The sequence below is a fragment of the Poromitra crassiceps genome (assembly GCF_964638095.1).
Source record: "Poromitra crassiceps genome assembly, chromosome: 20".
In the NCBI taxonomy this organism is placed as follows: Eukaryota; Metazoa; Chordata; class Actinopteri; order Beryciformes; family Melamphaidae; genus Poromitra; species Poromitra crassiceps.
Genome location: NC_139637.1, coordinates 3,573,294 through 3,597,922, shown reverse-complemented (window position 1 = coordinate 3,597,922; position 24,629 = coordinate 3,573,294). Strand labels below are relative to the sequence as shown.

At 41.8% G+C, this 24,629-nt stretch overlaps 1 protein-coding gene across 1 annotated transcript; it reads left to right on the top strand.

Moving 5' to 3' along the window:
* Positions 1–1,507: 1,507 nt before the first annotated feature.
* On the top strand, positions 1,508–23,878 carry LOC310794496 (uncharacterized protein; the record flags this gene model as incomplete). The annotated part of the gene is made up of 18 exons (XM_083656476.1): positions 1,508–1,544; positions 2,214–2,543; positions 3,128–3,454; positions 3,620–3,800; positions 4,586–4,700; positions 5,897–6,066; positions 8,331–8,437; positions 8,569–8,766; positions 10,159–10,255; positions 11,774–11,850; positions 11,954–12,133; positions 12,261–12,437; positions 13,417–13,536; positions 17,118–17,237; positions 19,455–19,550; positions 19,721–19,810; positions 20,320–20,380; positions 22,378–23,878. The coding sequence occupies 18 exons, from the start codon at positions 1,508–1,510 to the stop codon at positions 22,418–22,420; spliced, it is 2,526 nt and encodes an 841-aa protein (XP_083512602.1). The 3' UTR covers positions 22,421–23,878.
* Between the last annotated feature and the right edge of the window lie 751 nt (positions 23,879–24,629).

The following is a 24,629-nucleotide window of genomic DNA, read 5'->3' as shown; positions in this document are numbered from 1 at the left end:
ATGTTGCACTGCTGCATACCCAGGCGTGAACAGCTGTTCCTACCCAGAGTCAGAGTGCCAGAGTGCACACACTGCAGGCGGGCGGTCGAGCCTGTTGGACTACATTCAGGAGACACAGGAGGAGTGCAGGAGCGATGCATTGTGGGTAGAGATGGAGGCAGCGGGAGAGGTGAAGAGAGGGTGTCGCGGGGGTGGGGGGGGGGGGGGGTCCTGCCAGCCCACCCAACTGTCTGGACCTCTTCATCTGTACCTGCTTCATCTGCGCGCGCGCGCACACACACACACACACACACACACACACACACACACACACACACACACACACACACACACACGTGTTGCACAACATCCAGTATTTAAAACAATTAAGCGATCAAGCACTTGCAATCAATTTCCTCTTTCACCCCTTGCTGTTATACAAGTGTGCTATGAAGAGGAAACACACACACACACACACGCACACACACACACACACACACACACACACACACTATTTCCAGTTACATGTGAAAGAATGCCTTTTGTTAGATATGAGATCATGAAAGCCTGCACATTCATAACAGACTGCAGAGTTCAACAGGTAGGCTACATACTGTAGATTGGTAGCATGATGCCCTCTAGTGGCTCATTGGTGCATAAGACCATTCTGACATGGAACTGAGTGGTTCCTCACAGTCAAAGTGAACGTCACTTCCTGCTTCAGCACTGTACCAGAGATTTTCATCCGCCATTTATTTTCCAATAGACATTTCGTAAAATGCTTATAAAAACAGTTTTACTTGTTCAAACCAAACGGTACAGATATATTTAGAGACAGGAGAGACCACATAACATTTCACTCAGACCAAAACGTAAAAAACTGCGGATTTAAAGAAAATATTTTTTCGATTTCTTTTAAGTTTTGTTCCAAGTGAAATGTTCTATGGTCTCTCCTGATTCTAAATATATCTGAACCGTTTGGTTTGATCAAGTAAAAAAACTATTTTTATAAGCATTCTGCGAAATTTCTATGGGAAAATAAATGGCGGATGAAAATCTCTGGTACAGTGCTGAAGCAGGAAGTAGGCGTTCACTTTTCCTCTGTATTTAACCAGCCCCTCTTGGTGTGGGACAGTCTGACATGTTTGAGTCTAAAGTTGTACTGTGTGCTCTGCTCTCCCAATTAACTCAATACAATTATGATGGTATCATCACCTTCAGGTTAGAATGAAGACAGAAACATCAAATGTTCATCAAATCTAAATGTTGAAAATGCATTTTTCCTCTTGTAAAACCAAGTCCTATTCTATGTGACCGTAATACTACAATGAGACTAAAGTACAGGTGTTTTTGTGTGAGATCAGTCAGATGTGTTCTTCAGTGGCGTAGGAAAACCCAAAGGCTGCACTGCACCTGCCACACTGCAGCGAACCTATAGGTGACAGGAAGCGGCTCACCACCGTCCATCTCTTCAACTTCCTGCGTCTTCATTATGAACTTCATGAGTCAAAAGCTGACTTTTGCCAACATGATGAAGACACTGTGTCTGATGTTGCTGTTCCATGGTGAGTAGACTATTATTTACAGGAGTATTTATTATTATTATTATTATAACTTTCAAACTGTACAGTTGGAACAATAGTCCATTTCAATCTCTATTCTTCTATTCTTTTATTCTTTTCCCCCCCATTTTTGTAATTTTATTTTGCCCTGTTTCCATTTTATATAAGATTTTATAAGGAATACAATGATTCTTTTTTCTGTGCAGAAATTTAAAATACAATAATGACATTGTACATAGGAACTGTTTTCACAAATGTCTGCTTCACTCAAGTTTATATTAGTTTATTGTTCAACATAATCCTTGTAATAACAATAGGAACTTGGTCTTCATAAGAACTGATTTATGGATAATACTGGATCAATAATATTGTTCCTTCTGACATGAGTAACTCCGTATAACTGCGCGTCCATTTTGGTGAATCTGGTACCCCAGATTTTAACCACAGCAAAACCACTATTTGTGCTCAGGAGCAGCTACAGCCAGAAACAAATGAACTCCAAACACTCATTTGTCACGTGGTTAGTATTGAAATAAAATGTTGAAATAAAAAAGAATAAAAAAATAAAAATAAAAATAAAAAAATAAAACCAAAAGTCTTGAATAATGCAGCTGTACAACCTGAAACCATGTACCTATGTATGACAGTGATCAACCTCTGTTCCACCCTCAGCCAGTGTTCAGCTCCAGTGTGACAAAAGACAGATCAGGGCAATTGTTGGAAGTGAATTCACTCTGGTCTGCAGCTACGACACAAGCTTTCGCTTCAGTAAGAAGTACTGGTGCCGAGGAGACTCCAGAAGCACCTGTAAGATTCTGATGGATTCAGACGGCGTCGCCAGAACCGAATCCAGGCACAGGTCTCAGATCATCGACGCGGGACGGAGAGGGCTGTTTGTGAAGGTCACCGGCCTCCTGATAGAGGACACCGGAACCTATTGGGTTGGGATTGACAAAATATATGCCGACATCATGGCTTCAGTCAAAGTGGTGGTCACTGAAGGTAAGAACATGACCGAAGCTTTGAATGTTGGATGGGAAGGCATACATCACTAACATGATATTAATGCTAGCATGTATTCCTCTGTCTATATTGTCAAGTTAAAGTCGAATTAACTCATATTATTTTTACTTCCTGGAAAACACAGCATCTTTCATGGTGGCCTCATGCTGCACTAGTATGTGTAAGAATTAATTTCTAACCAATAAAACCATCAGATTTTTTTACAGCCCCCCCCCCCCCCCCCTCCTGCTTTTGTACTCTGTTAATTATTTGAAAACTACTAGGCTATTAATAGTGCTCTCACCATATAGATAGACAAGTCGAATCAATAAAAATAGTAACATTTAGCTGCATGACTTCATAATTATAAGTCACCATCACCATCTAAAATACAATGAAATAGCAACAATTAACAGCAATTAAATACTGTAAGGATATCTTGCCCTCTACTGGCCTAAAATGAGTACAACACTTTCGGTGTAGGCAGACAGTATGCTGCCTGGAGCTGTATGGCTAAATCTGAGAAAAAACCTGAAAAACTCAAATGTCCAATTAATTTAATGTGACTTGTGTCTCTGTGCCAGTGCCGGTGTCCAAACCCAGGCTGTGGCCCTTGAGCTCCCCCCTGGATAGGCTCACGTGCTGGGGGAAGCCGGTGAGCGTGCGCTGCAGCTCACCGGGCAGCACCAGCGTTCACTACGCCTGGTACCAACACAGCCCGCACCAGGACCAGGACGTCCTGCTCCACAGCACGTCAGACTTGGACCTGCACTGTGGCCGCCTGGAAGAGGACAGCCACCAATACTACTGCAACGCCAGCAACGCCATCAGCAGCCAGAGGAGCGACATCCTGTCTGTGCAGGTTCTGATGCGCGCAGACAGCAGCTGTGTCTATGTCGTTAACATACAGGGTAGGAATCAATGTGATTGATTGTGGCTGATTGGTTTTGATTGATTGCCCAAGGTTCAAATTGTTAAGGCATTCTAACACCTTTATTATTGAAGCCCTCTGAGACATGCTTGTGAATTAGGGCTATATAAATAAACTTGACTTGACTTGATTTCTGTTTTATCAGACCAACCCCCTTATGACTGTGCCGATAGACTGAGCACCAGCACCACAGCAGCCACAACTCTGGATCTGACCACCTGCCAGCCTCCCCATGAGCCGACCAGGAACACCACCCAGCTCTTTGAGAGGAGAAACATCACGTCTTCACACATCAACCAGACTGATCAAGATCTGCTTCCCAGCAGGTCAGAGTAGACTGTGTGTGAGATCCTCAATGATGCCTCTTCGTGTCATAAGAGGATGAACTGGAATTAATTTTCCAGTTATTCCATTTCCATGGTGTTGTGGAATAGAATTGGCCATCCCTCATCCGCTATATAATATTTATAACAGCTTATATAAACCAAATTGAATGAAGCCAAGAGTTTTGGATGTGTGTGTGTGTGTGTGTGTGTGTGTGTGTGTGTGTGTGTGTGTGTGTGTGTGTGTGTGTGTGTGTGTGTGTGCGCGCGTGTTCCCTAAGCAAGGTCACTTAACAAGTTTTTTCTAAAGGCCAGAGCAAAGGGGGAATCTCCTCCTTGATAACTGTCTGCCTGTGCGTCTCCATCATGGCGTGCATATCATGTGATAACTCATATCATCAATACAATGTGTATGCAATTATAGCTTATTGATTATTAAAGGAGCCAATGGAACTTAGGTTTTCTACAACGCTTGGTGCAAACGTGCTCCAGCAGTCACAGCACGTCTGTGTTTCTGTCAATCTTTTCTTTCTCCGAAAACAAAACAACCCGATCTCTCACTTTTCCGGACAGCTATTTACTATAGTGGAGGTTCGTGGCTAAAATATGGTGTTAGGAAAATGTCAAGTAAAAATATCTTACAGCGGCTTCATGAGTGTTAGTTTCCTGAAAACTGTTTCAAACCTTCCTTTTTTTCCCCTCTGTCTCTTATGTCGGTAGGGAATGGACCGGACTTCCACTCTGGTACACATCACTGAGATGGGCTTCCTTTGCGTTCCTGCTGATAGTTCTGTGCTCCGTGCACAGATACACAGAACCAAGAAGCCGGACCACATGTGGCTAGAGACAGAGGCGGGTTTACTTCAGACCAAACGTCCGATTCCGCTCATCATTGATCTACATGTTAGTTACATGTGGTAGTTAGTTGGAAAGCATATCAACTTACTTGGCATTGTTTTGATTGTTTTATATGTGCTTATTAACATGATAAAAATATTAATGATTTATGTATATACTATACTATAGCCTACTATACTATACTATACTATTATATGTGCTTATTAACATGATAAAAATATGAATGATTTATGTACAGTATATACTATACTATAGCCTACTATACTATACTATACTATACTATACTATACTATACTATACTACGGTATACTATACTATACATGAGATCCACATGTTTATCTTTGTGCTATCTTAGCACCATTTATCAACTTTGGTCATCATTCACACACACACACACACACACACACACACACGCACCTCAGGTTTGTCTCAAATGTAACTGTGTTGTATGGAATTGGTAACGATTTAATAAAGTGTAAGAAAAAAATAGACTATGAATCAAGCCCTAATTACGGTATGTTTGAAATTATGACCATTGCCAATGATGGGAGAGGAAACCAGGAAGTTCTCCGGGTGATTTCAGAACATGACTTTTGGTGAAACTGTGGTTCATTCTTATCAGCTATATAGTTAGGCTGAAACTGAAAGTGTTTATTTGCACCTACATTTTTTCCAGGAAACGGGCGGCCACACAGAACATGAGGTTAGGCCCCATGGTTAGGCCTAGGGGTGTGTTTTCAGGGCTGGACCTTTCACAATGGAAGACCAAACCCATCAGATCCTGACCAGAAATGACCTCATTCTACCAGCAGTATTCAGATCCTAATGCACTCCATAGAGTAGGTATTGCTGCTTCTAGTAAACTTATTTTTAGTGTTGGCTTGATGTTGTACCGACTGATGAGACCATGCACATGGGAACGCCCACGGCCGGATTCAAACCTAACGATGATGTCACTGCAGTTATGACATCACAGCAGGTGTCACCTGTGATGTCATCATCGGTGATGTCATAGTTGCTGCGATAGATAGATAGATAGATATACATGTAGATAGATAGATAGATAGATAGATGATAGATAGATAAATTATTCAAATTAAGATCTGTTATTAATTTCTCTGTATATTATGTCTTAAGGTGACACATAAACCATGGATTCAAGTTTTTACCCACTGACCTATGTTTATCCCATAACATATCAGACACTTAAGCTTATTCAGTAAAGTCGTGCTTACCTTCAGTCCTTTGAGACGCGAGGTTACCCTCAGTCATGTTACTGTCTCTTTAAGAACCGCGCCTCTTACCAACTGGAAATGACAACAGAGCAGAGCACCCTGAAAGAACGGAGAAAGAACCCGACAGAACAGGCAGCAGCTAATGTAGCTAACAGCAGCAGCAGCACAGCAGAAAGGTAAGAGTTGCTCCAGCAATAGTCTGTGCGCTAGCTCATTTTCTCGGTAAACCCCATTACCATTAACACAGAAGAAAACGATACCGCGCTGCGTGTATTGTGCTAATAATGTTACGACTAGATTATTATCGACTACCGTTAAGCCGCCTTCAGACTGTATGATGAGAGCAGGCGCAGAGCCATGCAAATACTAGAAGGCCTATCTCTCTCGCACACAAACGCGCTGTGAAGATATTATTGTTGTACAATTTAGGTCAAAGTCTGGTGCCGCGTCTATGTGCTGACAGGCCGCAATGCCGATAGCCCACAAGCAGAACCAGCTGAGCGAGGCGGCTCTTGCCGTTGACAGCTAACGCCAACCTCTCCCAGCCCCCACGCCAAACCTAACCTCCCCCCATGCCTAAACCTAACCTCCCCCAGACCCTAACCCAAAACCTAACCTCTCCCACCCCCACGCCTAAACCTAAGGTCGGCATTGCGGGTGGTCGGCATAGTGGGTGGACCCCCCAAAGTCTGGGGCCAAAACATGGGCCAAAGCGTAGCACCAGGGTCATCCGGCTATATGGGCGGAAACATACCACAGAAACACCGGGGCGTTCCGCTCTAACCTTGCTGCCTTCCGCTCAGAAATCATGGGTGGCGATCAAAACGGTAAAGAAGATGCGACGATACGCAAGAGTTTGTTTATTTTGTTCATTTTCTATTCGTAAGGTTACTCACGACGCGTCACGCGAGCAAGGGGGGCATTACCGGACCCGGTGTTATGCCGAGAAATGCCCCCCGGCGGCAAATGCCCCCCCTGTTCAATTTCAACAGCCACCTGAAGGGGGGGGGGGGGGGGCATATATCGGCAGCTGCAAAAACCACTCTGCCGAATATCGCACCCCCTGTCCCTCATAGTCTGAATGAGTTGGCTGTAAGTTATACAAATCATTTTCATAACTTAATTAATAATTCTGTAAATAATTCATAATTAAAAAAAAAAGTAAAGACAGACATAAAGGACTGATCAATTAGACTTCAGAGGGTTACACACTCCAAAAACATGTCATTTCTCTGTACTTACAGGGTAAGTAGAGGGTATGATGTGAATTTACCCTGTAAGAAGCCTACTTCTTACCTAAAATATCAGCCGGTAACTGTGTTTCACGCTAGAGTCTCTGAAAGGAAATTGAACAGGGGGGGGGGGGCATTTCTCGGCATAACACCGGTGGAAACCAATGTTACCAATGGAAACTATGAATACATCAATTATAGACATGTACAGTAGCGGTTACAGGTTATTTGTTATTGGCTAACGAATGTAACCTGCTACAGATGTCCAGAGAACATAATCTGTAACGTTACCTGTCTACAATGTTAACGTATTCACTGGGTGCAACGGTCGATCGCTGTGTGAAATCATCACTGGTATCAACATCAAAGAATTCAACCAAGGTTATTAAGCTATTGAACAGGGATTTTAAACTCGACAAACAGATTAACTCTGTAGTGAAATCTAGCTTTTTCCAGCTGAGGCTTTTATCTAAGGTCAAGCCTTTTTTAACCTTTTATGACCTGGAAAAACTTATTCATGCTTTTATCTCAAGCAGACTCGACTACTGTAACGCCCTTTATGTTGGGGTGAGCCAGGCCTCCCTCTCACGCTTACAGCTGGTCCAAAACGCTGCAGCTCGCCTTTTAACAGGAACTCACAAGCGTGAACACATCACCTGTACTGTACTGGCCTCCCTCCACTGGCTGCCTGTTCGTTTTAGAATCCATTTTAAGATTTGATTGTTTGCTTTTAAATCGCTAAATGGATTAGCCCCTAACCTATCTCTCTGAGCTTTTAACTCCGTATGCCCCGACTAGGTCACTCAGGTCCGCTGACCCCCAGTCTCTTCTGGCCGTCCAGAAGGCAAGGCTCAAGCTCAGGGGAGATCAGCCCCCAAACTGTGGAAGGAGCTCCCGCTGCATGTTAGGCTGGCCCCGCCCCTACACTGCCCATCTTTACATCTCGCCTCAAAACACACCTTTACGACTTTGCGTTTAATCAGAACCTAGTATGGGAGTCGCGTTTTTTCTACTTTCTGTTTTTTGTCACTATTTTAACTTCTGTCTTACTTGTCTGTGCTGAGTATTTTCTTTTGTCACTGCTATTTTTGTTTGAGTGTACAGCACTTTGGTCAACTCTGTTGTTTTAAATGTGCTTTATAAATAAAGTGGAGTGGATTGGATTGAACTAACGTCATGTTTCTCACATCTGAGTTTGTCATTTGCAGAAGAGTTCACCGACTTAAGCCAGACCTGCCGGATTACACCATGATGCCCGTGCGCGTCACCTACTTCCTCTTATGGTGCTGCCTTGGTCTTGCTGGCACCGCTCAAGGTCAGTGACAAGAGGGTGTGACCTTGTGACGTTAGCGTGATTAGATAAAAGGTTGATGTTTAGACTTGGTTGAACTTGTTTATTTAATAGTCATGTTTTTTTTCATCTGTATTTTATTTGTTCTTTTACAGCTCAAAATTGTTCCAAACCTGTTGGAGGAAGCAACATGGATTTGAGTGACGCTGACATCGTAAAGACAACATTTGTCGATGGATCAGTCGCAACCTTTAAATGTGCAACTGGCTATCAGAGTGCAGGGGGGGGGTCCCGGGCCCAGCGCATCACCTGTACTGCTGGCAACTGGAGTGCTGTGAACCTTCGATGCCAGCGTAAATATTTTGAACTTTATTTTTGTGTATTGTATACTGTTTAACTGTAATAATAGTCAATAATATAATAATAATATTTCAAAATATGTTTAAATCAGCAATACTTACAGTAGATAACTTTGTTACCGATTTTCCAATGCTCTTTGAGATGGATGACTGTTCTATTTCTCTGGACCAGTCTGTCATGTCAAGCGCATCACTTCGCCCAGTCATTGTTATGCCTCCGCCGGCGAAGCCAGGCCGAAGGCATTATGGATCCGGGTTGTCCGTCCGTACGGCCGGCCGTCCGTATGGATGTTTGTTAACGCCATATCTGAGGAACGCCTTGACGGAATTTCATCAGATTCGCCTTAAACATTCACTTAGGCTCAAGGATGATCTGATTAGATTTTGGTGGTCAAAGGTCAAGGTCACTGTGACCTCTCGAACGCCATTTTCAAGCTTGTTAACGCGATATCTGAGGAACGCCTTGACGGAATTTCATCAGATTCGCCTTAAACATTCACTTAGGCTCAAGGATGATCTGATTAGATTTTGGTGGTCAAAGGTCAAGGTCACTGTGACCTCTCGAACGCCATTTTCAAGCTTGTTAACGCGATATCTGAGGAACGCCTGGACGGAATTTCATCAGATTCGCCTTAAACATTCACTTAGGCTCAAGGATGATCTGATTAGATTTTGGTGGTCAAAGGTCAAGGTCACTGTGACCTCTCGAACACCATTTTCAAGCTTGTTAACGCGATATCTGAGGAACGCCTCGATGGAATTTCATCAGATTCGCCTTAAACATTCACTTAGGCTCAAGGATGATCTGATTAGATTTTGGTGGTCAAAGGTCAAAGGTCAAGGTCACTGTGACTCTCCAACGCCATTTTCAAGCTTGTTAACGCGATATCTGAGGAACGCCTGGACGGAATTTCATCACATTCACCTTAAACATTCAATTAGGCTCAAGGATGATCTGATTAGATTTTGAAGGTCAAAGGTCAAGGTCACTGTGACCTCTCAAACGCCATTTTCAACCTTGTTAACGCGATATCTGAGGAACGCCTGGACGGAATTTCATCAGATTCGCCTTAAACATTCACTTAGGCTCAAGGATGAACTGATTCCATTTATCAAAGGTCAAAGGTCAAGGTCACAGTGACCTAACAAATGCCATTTTCAAGCTCGGTAACGCCATATCTCAGTAACACCTTGACTAAATTTCTTCACATTTGACTCAAATATCCAATTCTGCAAAGAAACGCCTTGATGCAATTTCTTCCAATTTGGCTCCAACATCCACTTGGACTCAAGAATGAACTAATGGCGGAGGCATAAGTCCGCGTTGCGGTCGTTCTAGTTGATAGATGAATTCTCTCCTCCTGACAAGGTTCTTCTTCTCTTCAGGTAAAGATTGTGGCTCCCCTGGAGAAGTGGAACATGGACACTGGGAGATGGTTGGGACTGAGTTTGGGGACACCGTTACAGCCCTTTGCAACACTGGGTCAGTGATGAACCGTTGTTCTTGATAGTTGAGTAGAGAAGCTTTTTTTTTTTACCAAAAATAATTTTTATATTTTTCAACCCGGACCCTATTTTAATTTTTTTATCTATAACTAAGTAATGTGAACAGAAATATTTGAAATTGGAGCAGTATTGAACAAGATCGCTTCAGTTGGCAGCCGCTTTTCCCACATGCCCGTACTGCACTAAACAAGCTTGTTATTACCACTGACACGATCAGATTATTCCAAAGGGTTAGCTTCCATACCGCTCACCTGGCATAACCCAAGTCTCCACAAGCCCTGAGATGCCAAGTTGACTTGAAAATAAGTTATTTATTTTACACCCTGTTTTTAGCTGAAATATAGCCCATATGTACACCTGGACGTGCCTGATTTATTATTCCTCCAGCACCTGGCTACATATAAAATAATATGAAAATAGGATCCAGGTTGAAAAATACAGAAATTCTCCTTTTAAGTAGGTTAACTCTAAAAAGGTCAGTGTCTACCATTAAGTTTCCCAGTCCAAAAACAAATGACTCCTGTCAAAGTGGGTGTTGGGCTCACTTATTATCTAGCAGTGACCTTCCAGAGATTTCAGGAAGTCACAGTAACTTAACGACCTAACAGCTACGCCGGTCGTAACTTAACGACCTAACAGCTACGCCGGTTGCACCAAGAGGGCTTAAGCCTTATTTTCACTAAGCCCAGGCGTAACTCCTACGCCTGGTCAGGAGGAGGCGTAATGAAGTGCCTGCCTGTAACAGAGATCTCCGTCTATCCTTTTTGAGTCCTTACCGTCATCGTCACCGTCGTAACGTCGCCATCGAAGCATGATGTTAGATTATAACGAACTAGTTGTGTGGCTTAGCCTTCCCAAATGTTGCTGTTAGTTTTTTAGAATTTAATACATAGAATTGGGAATGTTACATTCAATTTCATTCAGACTGTCTGGCACTCAATCGCCGCCATTTTTCCCCCGGAGCGAGGGAGGGTGAGAGGAGGGAGGGTGTTTTACAGTAGTGGCTGATAGAGCGTAGTGGCACAGTGACGCGCCAAGCAGGTCGCGAGGCACATTTTTGCAACATCATCCAATCAGGGGGCATTCCCTGGCAATTCACATGGACGCGCATTGCTACGACCGGCGTAGTTAAGACCAGACGTAAGCCGTGTTGGTGCAACAGGCATAAATCCACTCTAAAGACTGGTCTTAACTAAGACCGACGTAGGAGTTATGACCAGGCATAGTTAAGACCACTTGGTGCAACCGGCCCCTGGTGTTTTCTGATTGTGTCAATTTATCCATACACCCAAAGCCGCAGTGATGAGTATGAAACATATTAATAACAAACCAGGAAACTGCATGCTATTGTATGCCTCACACTCTGTCATTTTTATTGCACAAAATGTTCTTTACCACTGCGTAGAGGCGGGAAATCAACGCAATCCACTGAACGGTCCAAACGGGTAAAACTGACAAACTCTGTCTAAAAAAATCTGTATTGTTACTTTTTTAGTTACCGTTTGGCCGACAGAAATTCTCAAAGGAATTGTCATGCCGATGGGTGGACAGGCAGGGTGCCCACATGTGAAGGTTGGTCATCTCTGTGTGTATTCATACACAGGCGCACAATGTCAGTTACACCAAAACCCTTGAGTGTCTGTTTCCATTCTAATAGTCATTTTTTATTTTGCAGCGGTTACTTGTGAGGAGCCGCCTGAGATTGGGAACGCAGACGTAAGTCACGTTAAAGACAGCTATTCGTACGGAGACGCCGTACAATACACCTGTCGGAGACCTTACACTCTGAATGGATCACCATCGATATCTTGTTCGGAAGATGGAAATTTCAAACCTGCTCCTCCAGCATGCATCCGTATGTGTGTTTGTCTTAAACATATTCTCCGTGTAATCTTGACTGTTGCTGCTGTGTTGTCACATTTGCTTGTATTGCAGTGAGTTGTGGATGATCTGTTGACCTCGTCTCTAAAATGTCGTTGCAGTGGTTGAGTGCACACTTGATGTTCCACATGGTAGGCGGGAACTAGGTGCGTTACCCCCGTACGGATACAAGCACTTTGTCACCATCAAGTGTGATCCTGGATATTCTATGGAAGGAGCAGCTGGTCTCTCATGTGAAATCGGTAACACCTGGTCACCTAAACCTCCAATATGTAAAGGTATGTCACAAAGAAGTAAGCTATGACTTGACACAGTCCCGGTTAAGCAAAGGCAACCATTTTGTGCATACATAGTCAAACATGAGTCTGTCTTATTGCCGTTTTAATGCTAACAGTACATGTGCTTATGGGTTTTCCACATAATGTTCTTATAATCCTACTCACTATCCCTGGTTTTCCTTCTAGTATAAACATGCATTTATCAATTAACTCAATGTTGCTGTGCTCGGAGTAAGAATCTGGATACATCATAGAAGTTGAAAGTTAAAGCAGCTACGAGCAAGATTTTCGATTGTTATTAAACAGTCTAAATTTAGTATCAATGCATCACATCTTACCTCTAATAGTAGACGAGACCAACGCAGAGTAGTCTCGCTTGAACCCCGAGTGAATCGGCCAGTGTTAGTCTGTCTGTGGCCGGGGCAGATCAGGAAGTGAAATGAAACGGTTTGCAGCAGCCACTTCGGCCATAACCACAAAATAACTTCCAAAAAACCTGTTAGAATATAACGAGAGATGTTCGCGAGAGTATGCATGGCGTTCTCCTTGTTTATGGTATGTTGCTAGGCAGCGCAAACGGGGGAAGGCAGGCAGCTGCGTTTCACTTCCGGGTTTCGCTTCCGGGTTTACCGGTCCGGCGGTAAGAGAGAGCCCCCTGGTGACGCGAGTTTAGACAGACACAGACTTAATAATCATCAAGAGAGCAATCTCCGATTCACACGGCTTTGGTATCAGCTACTATTATAGGTAAGATGTGATGCATCAATATTATAATTATACTGTTTAATAACAATCGAAAATCTTGCTCGTAGCTGCTTTCAAGTGAAAAGAATGTACACGTAGCTAAAAGGGGAAAAAAATGGACAAAGTTTTCAAAATGGAAGTATCTGTATTAATGTGATGTCATCGCATCCCTGTATTTATGGTCTGTGCTGAAATATCAAGAATACTGGCCTGATTAGTTTCAATGCCTTTGTAGCGATTCCAACCACAACTAAAGCTACCACTACTACAACTAAAGCTACCAGTACCACAACTAAAGCTACCAGTACCAGCACCACCACTCCTCCTCGCACCACAAAGACAGTCCGAGTCCCAGGTAGAGACCCTTTTAATACTAAAGCACCCTCCAGAGCACTGCAGTATGTAGGGCAATCTGGGAACCCAGAGTCCATTTTAATTTGAAAAATAGACTCTGGGACAGCCCTACCTTTTTCTCCAGCTTCCTGTACTCTCCTGCCACCGTCAATTCCTTTTCTGTCTCCGTTTATAATAACGTTAACGCAAAAACACTCTGCGTAGAAGATGTCAACTCGTCTCACAACAACAGTGGAAAATTACTGGAGGTGTTAGTTGTTGTGACGAGTAGTATTGACGCAAATTGCTATTTAGACTGTAAACAGTGGAGCACGGACACGGAAAAGGAAGTGACGGTGTCAGGAGAGGCGCTCTGTACAGGAAGCTGGGGAAAAAGGTCGGGCTGTTCCCAGAGTCTATTTAGATTCTGGGTTCCCAGATTGTTTGTATGTAGTGTGACATCTCTTGAATTTGGCTGTGGCTTCGCTTCACTATCCCCGAAGGTCTTTTTGTGATATTACAGCTATTTGCTATTCTCTTAGATTTGATTTGTTTGAGAACAACAAAACTAGTTGAATGGCCTTGCTTTCTAATCCTATTAATTCAATTCAGACGATACTAAATCAATATAATAAACTATGATCATTATGCAGATTGATTTGGAGCATAATCAAACGCTGCTGAAAAGCACAATTATTTGAACATTTCCTATGAATAAATATCCCCTCCCCTTCCTGTCCCTGTACTAAACTGAAACACTCGAGTTGAAATGTGTGTATGCATTGATATCATTTCATATGGTTGCATAATGTTTTTATATAAAAAGAAATAGAGTCCGCACACTGCTCGACTTGCTCCCAGTTGATTTATTTTTAAAGTTTCGGTCAACAAGGACCTTCTTCAGAAGAAGGACCTTCTTTAGAAGAAGGTCCTTGTTGACCGAACGAACGACCGAAACGTTAAAAATAAATCAACTGGGAGCAAGTCGAGCAGTGTGCGGACTCTATTTCTTTTTATATGATTCATTGCTTTTGTCCTGCACCTGCAATTTGAGTGGATGTGCGCGCTCTACTTTTTATATGCATAATGTTTTTAGCCATTTTGAATGAAGCACGTGTCTCAATTTTGGTATATAACCCTCTTATACTTCTGTTGCCAGGGCACCATGGTGCGATCGCTGTTAAAAGCATAGTCCAGCCTTACTAAGTGCTGTGAATGTACAGTACGCACTGTTTACTGACAAACCTGTCAGTAACGGTCAACATGTGCAGTGTTGGGGGGTAACTCATTACAAAAGTAACATATTACATGTAATATATTACTTTTAGCAGTAACTCAGTAAGGTACATATATATGTACTTATTATCAATAGGATTTCAGTAATATTATACCAGTTTGTCAAGTAACACAAGTTACAAATTTTGTTTTTTTTTAATCGATGCATATATTTTAATAGATACAATCATTTCCTAATCAAATTATGCACACACCAAGAGAGCAATCTCCGATTCACACGGCTTTGGTCTCAGCTACTATTATAGGTAAGATGTGATGCATCAATATTGTAATTATACTGTTTAATAACAATCGAAAATCTTGCTCGTAGCTGCTTTAAAGTGAAAAGAATGTACACGTAGCTAAAAGGGGAAAAAAATTGACAAAGTTTTCAAAATGGAAGTATCTGTATTAATGTGATGTCATCACATCCCTGCATTTATGGTCTGTGCTGAAATATCAAGAATACTGGCCTGATTAGTTTCAATGCCTTTGTAGCGATTCCAACCACAACTAAAGCTACCAGTACCAGCAGCACCACTCCTCCTCGCACCACAAAGACAGTCCGAGTCCCAGGTAGAGACCCTTTTAATACTAAAGCACCCTCCAGAGCACTGCAGTATGTAGGGCAATCTGGGAACCCAGAGTCCATTTTAATTTGAAAAATAGACTCTGGGAACAGCCCTACCTTTTTCTCCAGCTTCCTGTACAGAGCGCATCTCCTGCCACCGTCACTTCCTTTTCCAAGTCCGTTTCTAATAACGTTAACGCAAAAACACTGCGTAGAAGATGTCAACTCGTCTCACAACAACAGTGGAAAATTACTGGAGGTGTTAGTTGTTGTGACTAGTAGTATTGACGCAAATTGCTATTTAGACTGTAAACAGTGGAACACGGAACAGGAAGTGGCGGTGTCAGGAGAGGCGCTCTGTACAGGAAGCTGGGGAAAAGGTTGGGCTGTTCCCAGAGTCTATTCTTCAAATCAAAATAGACTCTGGGTTCCCAGATTGTTTGTATGTAGTGTGACATCTCTTGAATTTGGCTGTGGCTTCGCTTCACTATCCCCGAAGGTCTTTTTGTGATATTACAGCTATTTGCTATTCTCTTAGATTTGATTTGTTTGAGAACAACAAAACTAGTTGAATGGCCTTGCTTTCTAATCCTATTAATTCAATTCAGACGATACTAAATCAGTATAATAAACTATGATCGTTATGCAGATTGATTTGGAGCATAATCAAACGCTGCTGAAAAGCACAAATTATTTGAACATTTCCTATGAATAAATATCCCCTCCCCTTCCTGTCCCTGTACTAAACTGAAACACTCGAGTTGAAATGTGTGTATGCATTGATATGATTTCATATGGTTGCATAATGTTTTTATATAAAAAGAAATAGAGTCCGCACACTGCTCGACTTGCTCCCAGTTGATTTATTTTTAACGTTTCGGTCAACAAGGACCTTCTTCAGAAGAAGGTCCTTGTTGACCGAACGAACGACCGAAACGTTAAAAATAAATCAACTGGGAGCAAGTCGAGCAGTGTGCAGACTCTTATTTCTTTTTATATGATTCATTGCTTTTGTCCTGCACCTGCAATTTGAGTGGATGTGCGCGCTCTACTTTTTATATGCATAATGTTTTTAGCCATTTTGAATGAAGCACGTGTCTCAATTTTGGTATATAACCCTCTCCCTCTTATACTTCTGTTGCCAGGGCACCATGGTGCGATCGCTGTTAAAAGCATAGTCCAGCCTTACTGTGCTGTGAATGTACAGTACGCACTGTTTACTGACAAACCTGTCAGTAACGGTCAACATGTGCAGTGTTGGGGGTAACTCATTACAAAAGTAACATATTACATGTAATATATTACTTTTAGCAGTAACTCAGTAAGGTACATATATATGTACTTATTATCAATAGGATTTCAGTAATATTATACCAGTTTGTCAAGTAACACAAGTTACAAATTTAGTTTTTTTTTTAATCAATGCATATATTTTAATAGATACAATCATTTCCTAATCAAATTATGCACACACCAAGAGAGCAATCTCCGATTCACACGGCTTTGGTCTCAGCTACTATTATAGGTAAGATGTGATGCATCAATATTGTAATTATACTGTTTAATAACAATCGAAAATCTTGCTCGTAGCTGCTTTAAAGTGAAAAGAATGTACACGTAGCTAAAAGGGGAAAAAAATGGACAAAGTTTTCCAAATGGAAGTATCTGTATTAATGTGATGTCATCGCATCCCTGCATTTATGGTCTGTGCTGAAATATCAAGAATACTGGCCTGATTAGTTTCAATGCCTTTGTAGCGATTCCAACCACAACTAAAGCTACCACTACTACAACTAAAGCTACCAGTACCACAACTAAAGCTACCAGTACCAGCAGCACCACTCCTCCTCGCACCACAAAGACAGTCCGAGTCCCAGGTAGAGACCCTTTTAATACTAAAGCACCATCCAGAGCACTGCAGTATGTAGGGAAATCTGGGAACCCAGAGTCCATTTTAATTTGAAAAATAGACTCTGGGACAGCCCTACCTTTTTCCCCAGCTTCCTGTGCAGAGCGCCTCTCCTGCCACCGCCACCGTCACTTCCTTCCTTGCCACTTCTCTTGAATTTGGCTGTGGCTTCGCTTCACTATCCCCGAAGGTCTTTTTGTGATATTACAGCTATTTGCTATTCTCTTAGACTTGATTTGTTTGAGAACAACACCAAAAACTAGTTGAATGGCCTTGCTTTCTAATCCTATTAATTCAGATGATACTAAATCAGTATAATAAACTATGATCGTTATGCAGATTGATTTGGAGCATAATCAAACGCTGCTGAAAAGCACAATTATTTGAACATTTCCTATGAATAAATATCCCCTCCCCTTCCTGTCCCTGCACTAAACTGAAACACTCGAGTTGAAATGTGTGTATGCATTGATATGATTTCATATGGTTGCATAATGTTTTTAGCCATTTTGAATGAAGCACGTGTCTCAATTTTGGTATATAACCCTCTTATACTTCTGTTGCCAGGGCACCATGGTGCGATCGCTGTTAACACATTCACTGCCAGCCGTTTTTTTTTTACTGTAGGTAGCTTCTGCCAGAGGGTTTTTTTGAGGATTCTGGCTCATCTTTCAAGACCCGAGGATTCTTTTCTGCTGAGATTTTGTGAACACAAAATATCTCAAAAGAACTAATAGAATGTGTGCTTTCTCTGTCTAAAAGAGTTAGTTTGTAGAGTTAGTAGTTATGTAGGCATTAGCACTTGAATACAGCATGGTTTCAGCGTCTGAAAATTTAAGCTGAGATAAATAGCTTTTTGTGAAATTCGATAGAACAGTCACTTTAACCATTCATTTTTGGCATCAGTAAGACGTCAGACGTCTAAACAATAGTTTTGAACAGTAATTTCCTCCATAACAGCAGGAAACACCCCTCTCCTTCAAACTCCTCCTTCCGTGTGTGTTCTTCTTGGCTGCAGCGGGCGTGTCACAAGCTCGTTTCTGCTGCTGCTGCTGCGTGCTGCTGCTGCTCCTGTCTGCTGGCGGCCGCTGGGCGAGGATGGGCTCGCTCGTTTCTTGGGGTTTCGGTTGAGAAACCCCAAGAAACGGGGTTTCTTTTGCGATTCTGGTCTTATTTATGCTGCGTGTTTCAAAGTGTGTTGCACCCATAATCTATTATGCAAATTTGCAATCCCCCACCGCCAGCAATCAGCGCGAAAGCGTAAGCGTTTTCGCCAATCCATTTTACAGTATGAGAATGGTTTCATTGCGCGTTCCCCTGCAGTTTTGGCTCGGCTTTTTCTAGTCTGGAGAGGACTGTCGCCACTTAGTGGGTCGGTGGAATGGGTTGTACACGTTCGGCGGCTCCAATATTTATATAAGAGATGTAAAAGGGTTAGATCAACGTCCCACCGTCAAATTTTTTTTTTTTTTTTTTTGACGTATCAACTCGTCATTGGCAGTCAACCGTTGGATTTTTTTTGACGTATCAACTCGTCAATGGCAGTGAACGTGTTAAAAGCATAGTCCAGCCTTACTAAGTGCTGTGAATGTACAGTACGCACTGTTTACTGACAAACCTGTCAGTAACGGTCAACATGTGCAGTGTTGGGGGGTAACTCATTACAAAAGTAACATATTACATGTAATATATTACTTTTAGCAGTAACTCAGTAAGGTACATATATATGTACTTATTATCAATAGGATTTCAGTAATATTATACCAGTTTGTCAAGTAACACAAGTTACAAATTTAGTTTTTTTTTAATCAATGCATATATTTTAATAGATACAATCATTTCCTAATCAAATTATGCACACACCAAAAAACCCACTATAGATGACAATAACAAAGGAAAAGGATAACATTCAGAATTCTGGACACTTTACATTTGAAATTATTTTTCGGGATGGTTCCGGGGCGGCGATGTCATTCTGCTACTGCTGTTATTTTGGTGAAAGTAATGCAAAATTAGTGTAATAAGTAACGAGTTACTCTACACAGACAGTAATATTGTAAAGTAACTTATTACTTTCAAATGAAAGTAAATTACATTTTGAAAGTAACTTGCCCCAACACTGAACATGTGTTTGTGTGAGAAAGAGATAATAGACATCTTTTATGTTTAATTTTACATCTCTCAGATATCTCACATCCGACGGTACCTCGTCCCAAGCCCAACCCAACTGACCCATCCAGTCCGGTACCTCGCCCCGGGACCGACCCAACTGACCCACCCAGTAAGTCATTACTATAAACACACACACACACACACACATACACACACACACACACACACACACACACACATATTACACACAAGCATCAGATAAAATGTCCTTTTCCCCCATCAACTGCACTGTGAGACAACGGTCTGTTTTATTTAGTTTGTCTTGTCTTTCTCTTGCAGTAAACTGTGGACCATGTCTACACTGTGAACAATGTCCAGGTTGTCCAATATGTTACCCGTGGTATCGGTCATGGTGGTTTATTTTATTGGGTAAGTTCCAACTGGATTTCATCCTTGAACAGTGGAGTAAGACTATATACAAAGATCATTTAACCTTGAGTAAGAACAAGGTAGCCTCTCAGGAAAAGCAGTCTAGTAGTGCGTTCTTCTAATAACATAAACATCAACTTAAACATAAGCTATTAATGCTGCCACCTTGTGCATTGCCTTGGTTTATAATTTATTTGTGCCATCTACATTGCATGGAGAAGGTGAATTGTTTATATGAATTGCTATTGCTGTTCTAGCAATAGCAATTGTGCTGTCATAAAACAAGGAGAAGGCTAACAGAAGTTTAAGCTTGGCAGTCATGCTGAACTTTGTTTAGGTCTACATTTAAATGCTGAACATTTCAACATTTCATTTTTTTTGCAATTGCCAATTTATTATTTCTTCATGTCTTAACGGAGATGGTAAAAGCGGAGGTTTAAATGGCAAGTAGAACCACATTTTTTGGCCTTGTGGATTCAAACATCTCCTTCTCTTTCTCGTCAAAACAGCGATTATTTTGGTTGCTGGCTCCGGTGGTATATGTTTCATTAAATACAAGAGAATAAAACGGTAAGATGCTCCATCCAATTAGGCAAACTAACGACTAACAGCGCTTCGTCCTCGTTATGCTTCTCCCTTCTTTTTGTTTGCATTCGCTTTTAACTGTTTGCATCTCAGTTTTGTGTCTTTTCCAAACATTTTAACACTCAATCCAATCTGTCTAATCTTAATTAACTATTCGTTGTTGCATGAGGCTTGCATGCATCTGTGAAGCTTTTCTTCTTACCACAGCAATTGTAACCTACGATGTTTGTACGAATTCCTTCCTATTGTTGTCGTCGTCGTTCTTGACACAGAATGGTGCTGATTGGCCGGTGAGGGTGCCAGTCTAAGGCTCGTCCCCGCCCCCCGTCTCATAGAGATGTGGAAAATGTATCTGGACATGCTGGTTGGATTCTGCACTCAATTTATGGCTTATTATACGCCTTGCCATTTTTAAAACATGCACAAATGTCTCAGTGTAAAATCATGGCACAGTAATCAGTCCACTTGCAAATCCTGAAGATTCATCACAAACATCATTTTAAAGAGATCTACCAACTAGCCACATGTTGATATTTTCAGATTTGAAGAAAAACACGGACATTTTAAGTGCTGTGATCACAAATACTCTTCATAGCTGTGATGTGTTGTGGGGCAACACAGGAACTCAGCACATTCTGTGTCACACTGTGGTCACTTGTTCTTTGCTGCTGCTGGCAGTTATTTTTGTATTACAGACAAAAATGGTCTCATCTTTGCACGGCGCCTTTAAACACAGAGAGAGCTGGTGTTGGTGTTGTGTTGTTGATGGGTGGTGGTGGAGTAGGTGTTTGGGGGCATTCTGTATAGATAATGGGGTGGTGGTGGAGTAGGTGTTGGGGGCATTCTGTATAGACGATGGGGTGGAGGTGGAGTAGGTGTAGCCTCTCATCTGAAAGGGATGGTGGTGTGGAGTCTCTTAAACCTTCCTAGCTTCTTGTCTGCCTGGTCACGTGCATCAGCCTGGTAAACCAGCCGGTCACATGAACTCACATTTCATCTGGTTCTGCGGGACCGTCTGGCCTCAAGCCCTGGGAGGGCTTTAAGCAGAACCTGCAAAGTGGAACAGCCAATCAGCGACTGCCCTCAGTGCTCTGTGATTGACAGCGCAAGTTGGCTAATCAGGAATGCCACTGGCACTGCACTAACAAAACAATAATGCCCGCCTCTTTGCCTGATCGTCTCGAGGAGTCATGTCAGCGTTTGTCTAGTTTAAACAGCCATAAAGTGCAGTTATTGCAGAAATAGACTCAATAACAACAATTAAACAGTACAGGAGTATCGCCGCAACCGCAGAGTTTCTCGGCGGAAAATATGTTTTTGCCGTTCTCCCGAGTGGATTTGGGTTTGACTGGATCCAACGCTGATTGGCTGAAGGAGTTGTTGTCTGTCAAGGCGAGAACACCCGCCCAACCTCCGCCCACTGCAAAACACTGTTGTGAAGGCTTCAGGCCAGACGGGAACGAAGAAGGAAATGAAATGTGAGTTCAGGTGAGCGTCTGGTGGTTTACCAGCCTACATGGGCTTTGCTTTCATGATGACCAGTCATTTTTGGATTACAGCGCTCGGAGTGGCTACTCTAATCCCGTGAATCCCCTTGACACTTCAACTGGGGATCCCGTGATTCCCATGAAAGATGCAGAGGGAAAGGTATAGCACTCTTGGTAAGAAGAAGATGGACCAATCAGCACACTTTAATTAATTTGTGACAGATAATGAAATCATAATGTGATGTGATGGAGGAGGAATTAGCTTTCATATCCTTAACTGATTCAACCGCATGACGAATGCATTTTGCCTCCTTTCTCTCTTATTAACCTTGAGATGTTTGGCTAACCTGTTGAAAAAGCACTCGGCACCATTTCTGTCATAATCCATCATGTCTGCTCTTTTTCGCTGTGCGTCTAGGCTCTTTGAAACTTCCTGTGTGAAACGTCATTGTCTAAAAACAAACTAATTGACCCGCCCTCTACTTCCCTTTTCAGCAACAAGCGGAGTTATCCTGTGGTGTCGGCCGCCCCAGTATAACTGACTGCAACTTGACTCTCTTAACCCATTGATGCCTGATGCAGCATTTGTGTGTGTATCCCTTTAAGATACGCAAGTATCTTAAAGGGATACACACACAAATGAGGGATATACATGCAAATGCTGCATCAGGTATCAATGGGTTAAGAACGAGGCGTGTCACCGGACCAGTCTTTGAATGTACGCACAGCATCCACGATGTGCATGATGCCATTTGCACTGCAGACTTTAGTCAATGAAACGCAGAGGAGGAGGAGGGGCCCAGTCTGACGTCGAGGAAGTCTGCAACCAGTGGAAAATGGGCTGAGTCCCATGCTTATGTTGGCAACTATTTAATATTCGTCTGTGTGCTTCAAAGTCCACTCTTCTTCTCTTCTCTTCTCTCTGATTCAATTTCCCGGTATGTTTGTGATGCCGTCCTTTCCATTGCATCACATCTCAAGTGTTTTTCCATCCTGTAATCAGGAAGGAGTGAAGGACCTCATGATATATCATCAGAGATGTTTGGGATCTCCACTTTAAAATTGAACGTTATATATCTGAGCAGAGCCTGGCCATGACTGATCGCTTTATTATACACGTACACCTGTTGAAATGCACTGTTATTGCCTTTGAAGTAACTGTTTGATGTGTGAAGTGCACTTGTGTGTTCTAGCTTACATCACCCCGTGCTTTTTGAAGGGAAGTGGAAAGTCCCCACCCAAAGTATAAGTTTCACACGTAAAAGCGAAAGTCTTTCTTGCCGACAAACCAATACTCCGCCCTTTTTAGATTCAATTCACACAATAACTGGACTTGTTTATTAACCGGACTGTTTATGGCAACACATAATTGTAAAATTACTGAAGTGCACGTTTATTCTGGATTCATTGATTAACTGATGCTGAGAGAGCAAATGTGTAAATCACAAAAGAGACTTCACTCGCGTCATTAAAAACTAGAAATATCGTGCGCTCTGTTGTAGTTCAGCAATTGTGCGCCGCGCAACGGAACCCCTCCACCTTACTGATCTACTGTAGTGGAGTGAGATTTGAATATTCCATATGCCTTAAAACAGAAGTTACAGTATTTTATTTGCCAATTTAGTGTGTGTGTGTGTGTGTGTCTGGATGAACTAATCTACTGTAAATATTAACCTACTTGTTGGGTTCTCTCGAAGGAAGCTTTCTTTTAGGCTTACCAAAGGTTAATATTTATTATTTATAATAACCAACCAAAAGTAAATGACTTGGTTTTTACAGTGATGTCAGAGATTTGTAGAAATGTATATTCCAGAGCATCATTCACACGTTTTTTTTTTTTTATAATTTCAACAATTTAACATTTGTAAATATATATTTATTAACTTAAATGTGTCCAAATATTTGGTCGAGTTTGTGCATTTCGTTGAGGTGGACGTACAATTATTATTTTTTGCACTATGTTTTTGTAAATCAGTGAAAGCTCAATTAAAAGATTTTGTAGGCAATGGTGACTCCACATTGTCTTCTTGAAAATGTGCACAGCACTGATAACGTGCTTGTGTCTGTCTGTACACAGGCTTTGTGTTATGACTGAAGTTTGTTCTTGGGCCCAGCAGGTGTCACAATTTGCTGTCCTGCAAATGGAGTTTGAAAAATGACAGTGACTATTCAGAGAATATTTGTGGATCCTGGCAGGCAGCACTTGTATTCTACATGCACAGTGTCAATGAGATATTGTGAGACATGTATACAGTAGAAGAGGCAACAGATATGATTTGTTAGGAACAGGCAAACTAGCTGCAGTACATGGAATATTGTAGCCTATATATGCTGCATCAGTAGTCTGAAATATTTTTAGATCTGGTATGGGGGGATGCCCACTTTAAAAGTGTATAATCAAAATCCACATAAACACATTTCTATATACAAGTTTTGACGACACTGGAGTTGTGTTGTAGATCTGCATGTTCTTGAACAATAATTTATTTGTGGTGAAAAATTCCATTACATACAGATGGAGAGGAGGGGGGCATTTCTAGAAAGTTAGCCAGATCAGTGAATTGTGCTACAGTGCTCTTAGTGATACTGCTTTGAATCTGTAAGGCAAAACATTTTTTTTTTAAATAATTTTAGGAATAATATGATTCAGTCATGCATGTTTGCCAACAATAAAATAGATTACATGGCATTTTTCATAGCTGGTTAAAGGAAATAGAGAATAACACTAATATTTAACCATGATGACT